We start from the raw sequence: 6,443 nt of genomic DNA on the forward strand, positions 1-6,443 counted from the left end.
CAATTTTTTTGATCGTATCCGTGCACCACATGCGCCCAAGATGGTTCATAACCCTATGGTTTTGAGCTTAAATGATAGGGGTCATGTCCCTAAACTTTTCGGTACCAAGAATTCTTGGGTACCAAAACAAATTTGATTTTTTAAACCAAGAATTTTAGTGTTTTTCTTTTTCTTTTTTCTTGGTTTTGAAAAATGTGTTCTAAACTTTTTATATGATAACAATTTTTAATTGGTCAAATCTTTTGTTTTCATGATTATTTGTTTCGATTTTGATGAGAGGTTTGTGTTTATATAACCCCCCAGGCTTATTGGGTGTTTACACTACAAGAAATTACATCTTTAACGAAGGGATTTCCCTTCGTTAAAGCGCTAAAAACCTTCGTTATTGTATGCTAACGACGGGAAAAAATCCCTTCGTCACCTGTTGTTGAAGCCCTCTTCGCTAAAGGGTCACGAAGGGATATACTACCCGTCGTTATAGAGTCTATAACGACAGAACATATTACCGTCATTAATATTTACGACGGTAATTATCACCGTCGTTACCATCAGTAACGGGGATATTTTCCCAACGTTACCATCAGTGACGGGATATTTTCCCGTCATTACCATCAGTGACGGGATATTTTCCCGTCGTTACCATCAGTGACGGGATATTTTCCCGTCGTTACCATTAGTTACAGGGATATTTACCCATCGTTGAAGACTAATTAATGACGGTTGGATACCGTCGTAAAAGTCCTCATAATGGGTAATTAGTAACCCATCAACGATGGTGCTTTCCCTTCGTTGATGAACAAAATATGTTTTATAAAACCGTCATTGTAGACTACAAATTTCTAATATACATTAATAATAAATTTTCCATTCATAGGCAACTATCATATTATTCTCAACCAGACACTAAGATTCACAACAAAAATATATTAAAAATACCCAATAATGAATAAGAGGTAAAATAAAAATTCCATTCATTAATAACATCAATAAATAAAATTCCACCATCCTCAAATATTCAATACTAATAATAAGAGTTAATATCCTAATTGTTCCAAAGAAAAATACATAAACTATCTAAAAGAAATTAAAATAAAGTTTGGGAAAGACACATTCTTTCATCTCTAATCATCGTCAAAAGAAGACTCGAGCTACCCCCTCCTAATCTTGCATGGATAGCCTGAAAATTTTAAAAAAAAATCACATAATTAAGAAATATCAATTAAGCAAATATTATCTTATTAAGTAAAAATCATATTTTTTTAGTGCAAGTAGTCAATCATAAAAGTATATAAGAGATTTTACAAAAAATAATTACCTAGTCCTGCACATGTTCTCGAGTTTGAGGAGTCAATGAAGGTGATTGCCTAAAAAAAAGTTCTTGCATAGCTTTCACTTGTGACTCCAACTCAGACATCCTTTGTTGTTGTTGCTCCTGCTCATCTAAGCGTTGTTGAAGCATCTGGTTCTTTCTCTTTTCTTCTATAACCCGTGCTTCCAGATCAGATCGACTAGGGAGCGGTCCTCTCAAATCTTTTAAAGTAGTCAATACAATGATGTGACCATGAGATTGTTTCCCCCAGATTTTCTCAACTATCTCAATGTCAGAAAGTGAAGGGTTTGCTTGTTTGACTTGAACAATTTCATCCTATAAAAATTAAATTCATATGTTAGTACTATATAATGCATCATTATCAAACTTAAACACATATTCTACTTACATATTTATCTTGATCCCCATTTTCTAGTGTTTCATTAGCTTTCTTTCGAGTTTCATGAAACATTTTTACCACATCAGGTGGATTTCCTGACTTGCCACCCTTATTCAAATATTAAATACAAATGAGCAGTCATGACTCTTTAACCCCAAAATCTTACGCTCTTTAAGATTTACACATTGAGAAATATTGGATGAAAATCCATCTGGAACTTTTAACTCCTTTAGAAATCGACAAAATTTGCTTTGCTCTTCTTGGGATAAAGTATAACAAGCTGCTGGCATCACAAGTTTATCTCCTCTCTGGATTGGATGTAACTCCGGTTTTAAACTCATTGCTTGTAAATCGAGACGGGCTTTGATATTATCCTTTGTCTTTCCTTTAATGTTCATGATTGTTCCCAGCAGACTATCACAAATATTCTTCTCAATATGCATGACATCTAAATTATGTCGCAATAAGAGAGTTCTCCAATATGGCAAATAAAAAAAATACTTTTTTTATTCCAATTATCTCCCCGTCTTTCGTGTGATATTTTAATTTTCTTCTCTGGATGATTGGTCAAGGTGATCCCTATAAGATCTTCCACCTGCTTAAGGATGTCATCTCCGGTCAGCTTCGGCGCTGCATACCCTCTCTCCCTAGTGCCATCAAATGATTTCTTATCCTTTCTCCAACTGTGATTTTCATCAAGATAGCGACGATGCCCCATATAGCTCTGCTTGCCTCCATATTTTAACCTGATAGAGTGAGTGTGCTTATTACAACAAGGACATGCTAATTTCCCCTTAGTGCTCCATCCAGATAAATTTGCATAAGCAGGAAAATCATTAATGGTCCAAATTAGTGCTGCACGTAAAATGAAATTCTGTCTCAGAGATACATCATATGTTCGAACGCCTGAGGCCCACAACTCCTTTAGTTCTTCTATCAATGGTTGTAAGTAGGTGTCAATAGCATCTCCAGGACCAGTTGGACCAGGAATGAGCATAGATAAAATAAAATTAGATTGCTTCATGCACATCCATGGTGGTAAGTTATATGGTACAAGTAAAACGGGCCATATGCTATAAGAAACTTTTGAATTTGTGAAAGGTTGGAAACCATCACTTGCAAGACCGAGCCTAACATTTCGGGGCTCTTCGGCAAAGCTTTCATGTAGCTCATTAAAGTTTTTCCAAGCCTTAGAGTCAGCTGGATGCCTCATCACTCCGTCCTCAACTTGTCTTTCATGGTGCCATCTCATATCAGAAGCTGTCTTCGAAGACATGTAAAGCCTTTGCAATCGTGGCTTAAGAGGAAAATATCGCAATGTCTTTTGTGGTATTTTTTTACCATTTGCCTTTCGCTTGATCTCTTTTCCATGTTTATCAAGTTTCCATCTAGAAGCACCACATCTCTGACACGTATCAAGACCTTCTTCATTTTTCCAAAACAGCATGCAAGAGAATGGACACGAATCAATTTTTTCATATGATAGGCCAAGGTCTCGGATTAATTTTTTGGCCTCATCATATGAATTAGGCAGTGTTGATTCCCCTGGCAATAGCTCCTCATTCAAAAACTGGAGCAACATTGAGAATGATTTATTACTCCACCTATTTAGGCTCTTTATGTGAAGTAGTTTCACTAAAGCAGATAACTTTGAACATTTAGAGCCTTCATACAAAGGTTTCTCGGAGTCACCTAAAAGACTGTAGAATTGTTTTGCATGTCCATCTGGTTCCTGCTCAAGAATATCCTGACTCGACGTGGCATCAGGTGCAACAACGCCAGTTGAATTATGAAATAAATCTCCAATCATTTCTTGCATTTCATCGTCACTCTGGCTTTCTTCTATCATTTCTTCTTGTTCTTCATCAAACTCCGAAATGGACTCACCCTGTCTTTCGCCGTGATGACACCAAAATCTGTAGTTTTTAATAATTCCATGAATAATCAAGTGGGTCTTTACCGACTCACGATTACCAGACTTCACATTGCTGCATTTAACACATGGACATCGAATTTCAAAGTCTTCATCCTTTTCATTAAAACTATCCAACAGCTTCTCATATGCATAGTCTAAAAACTGATCAACCCCTTCTTTATATTTTGGATTAAGTCTATCATCATCTACTAGGTCCATCCAATCTTTATTCGGCGCCATTTCAAGCAATGTACTAAAATTTCCTGAAAAATATTTCAACCTCTTCAAAAACTAAACACAAAGAAATGCTTAGATAAGGCATCTTAAAGGATTGCAAATAATATTAATTCACATAATATATTTGGTTGTTACACATCCAAATGATCTAAACAAGTGAAGGTATACAATTACAAGTTTATATAACTTAGATAAGGTCTAAACAAATCTAAAGCAAAGCATCTAATAAAGGTAAAAGAGCCAAACAAAAATTCACTGAAGGGGAGCCTCTCTCAATTTTGGACTTGACTTTAAGTTTAGGGACACCCTCTTCTAGTTTAGGACAAATTTGGATTTGATTTTAGTTTAGGGTCACCGCGATACATAATTTTGTCATGTATTAGAGTAGTTATATAAAATAAATAAATAAAATGACTAAAATATATCATGGCAGTTTGTAAATTTTATTTTAGAGATCATTACCAACACTCTTTAATTTGTCTAATTAAAGTTTATGATGTTTTTATCTAATAAAATAGTTTTTGGTACTCCACTAGTCGATTTGAAGTTGATAATGATGATTCATATTTTAATTGCAGATTTCAAGTGCATCACACACGTAAATGTTTTTTTTGGGTGAAAAATTCTATTTTATTCAGACAAACATTGCATCAAATGACTATATAGTTTGATACCATAAATATTCTATAAGATCTGTATACACATATAGGAATTAATTGCAAGGTACATAAATTGGTATATTAATTGGAATATATAATTGCAGTGAATTAATTGTAAGGTATATAAGATTTGTATACAACTATAGGTACTTTAGTGCAATTAAACAAAACAAGGGAATATTAATTGCAAAGTAGGATATATAATTGCAACAAGTATATTAATTTCAAAGTAGGGTATATAAATTGGTATATTAATTGGAAAGTAGGGTATATATTTGCAACATGTATGGGTACTTTATGGCAAAGTGCAAAATAGAGGAAACTATATGTACTTGAGTGAAAATTAAACAGAGTAAGGCATATTTCAGTACCGTCGAACTTGGGGGCAACGCGGCGGTGGGGTGGCGCTAGGACGACATGAAGGTGGTGCTGGGATGACGCCTAAGGCATATTTCAGTACCGTCGAACTTGGGGGCAACGCGGCGGTGGGGTGGCGCTAGGACGACATGAAGGTGGTGCTGGGATGACGCCGGCGGTGGGGCGGCGCTGTAGGTTGGGCTGAGGCGAGGGGACGAGGCTGGAATGACGGCGGTTCTGGGGCTACGCTGAGTCAGCGACTGGCTGTCTTGGTCGGCGGGAGACTCTGGGCGGCGGGCGAACTGGGACGGCAGCACTGGAAGTAGGCGATGAATTTTTTTAATTAGGGTTTAGTTTATTAAGTAGTTGCGGTTATATGGGTTTTGGGTTTTGGTTTTTGGGTTTTGGATTTTTTTATATTATTTTCAATAATAATCCAATTAAGATTAGGAGTTATGATTAATGAAGGTAATTGACTCCTTCGTCTTTTAGGAGACCCAATAATGACGGTATTAGAACCAAATCAACGAAGGGATTAGAAAACCGTTATCCTATCTCACATCATTATTCTAATAATTGTGATAACTCGATGAAGGGCTTTAAAACCGTCGTTATTTTACACACATTAATGACGGTCAACTGGTCCCTTCACTAATTTTGGTCGTTAAATATCAGATTTCTTGTAGTGTTATTCCCAAATCTTGTTTACCGGGTGCTTAAATGTTTATATGGGTTATTACTAGCTCAAGAGCTAGATATGGTTGCCTCTCTTGATTTTTTTTTAATCAATGATGGTTTGGGTTTATACTCTTAAAGATGATTTTTAGTTTTTAGAATCCATAGTTCATGATTCTTGTATGTTACTTTTGAACTATGAAAATTTTGCTTTGATTTGTTCTTTTGAATTCATTATATAAGCACAATAGATGATTCAAATTTCAAATATGTTTTATAATTAATTCTTTATGTGGTTTGATCAAGTTTTACAAAGAAAATTCTCTTTATTGATCAAACATTATTTTTGGATATAAACTTTGATTTATGATTTCTTTTGGTTGATTTGTTTTTATTTGAAAACTATTTGCATGATTCTCATGTTCCTCTCTTTTTTGATTTCATAAATCTATTTTTATACATGAATTTTATGTCTATGTTTTGAGACACATTATTTCAATGGTACATCCATATGTGTTCTCATTATCTTGTAGTATGTGAGTGCATTATTTCAATGGTACATCCATATGTGTTCTCATTATCTTGTAGTATGTGAGTGATATTTAGCATATTCATCTATGCTCTCATTATCTTGTAGTATGTGAGTGATATTTAGCATATTCATCTATGCTTACTCACATATGATTGCCTTTTCCTTCATTTCATACATTCATTAAGGCATTTTGATAGGGGAAGTAATCCCTATATATCTTTTTTTGTTATACTCACTCATGCTTATTTGTAGGGGGAGCTTTCGCTCTCTTTCATCTTTATGGTTTTCCCCTTTTAATATTGTTAAAGGGGGAGAAATATTGTGAGTATATTCTTTCTTGTTTATATGCATGACAATTA

The 6,443-nt window shown here is 34.9% G+C and overlaps 1 protein-coding gene across 1 annotated transcript; it reads right to left on the reverse strand.

Moving 5' to 3' along the window:
• LOC109847252 lies at positions 2,158 to 3,864 on the reverse strand. Its single transcript, XM_020416486.1, has one exon. It carries the CDS (start codon positions 3,862 to 3,864, stop codon positions 2,158 to 2,160), a length of 1,707 nt encoding a protein of 568 aa, XP_020272075.1.

This window comes from Asparagus officinalis, chromosome 7 (genome assembly GCF_001876935.1).
Source record: "Asparagus officinalis chromosome 7, Aspof.V1, whole genome shotgun sequence".
In the NCBI taxonomy this organism is placed as follows: domain Eukaryota; kingdom Viridiplantae; phylum Streptophyta; class Magnoliopsida; order Asparagales; family Asparagaceae; genus Asparagus; species Asparagus officinalis.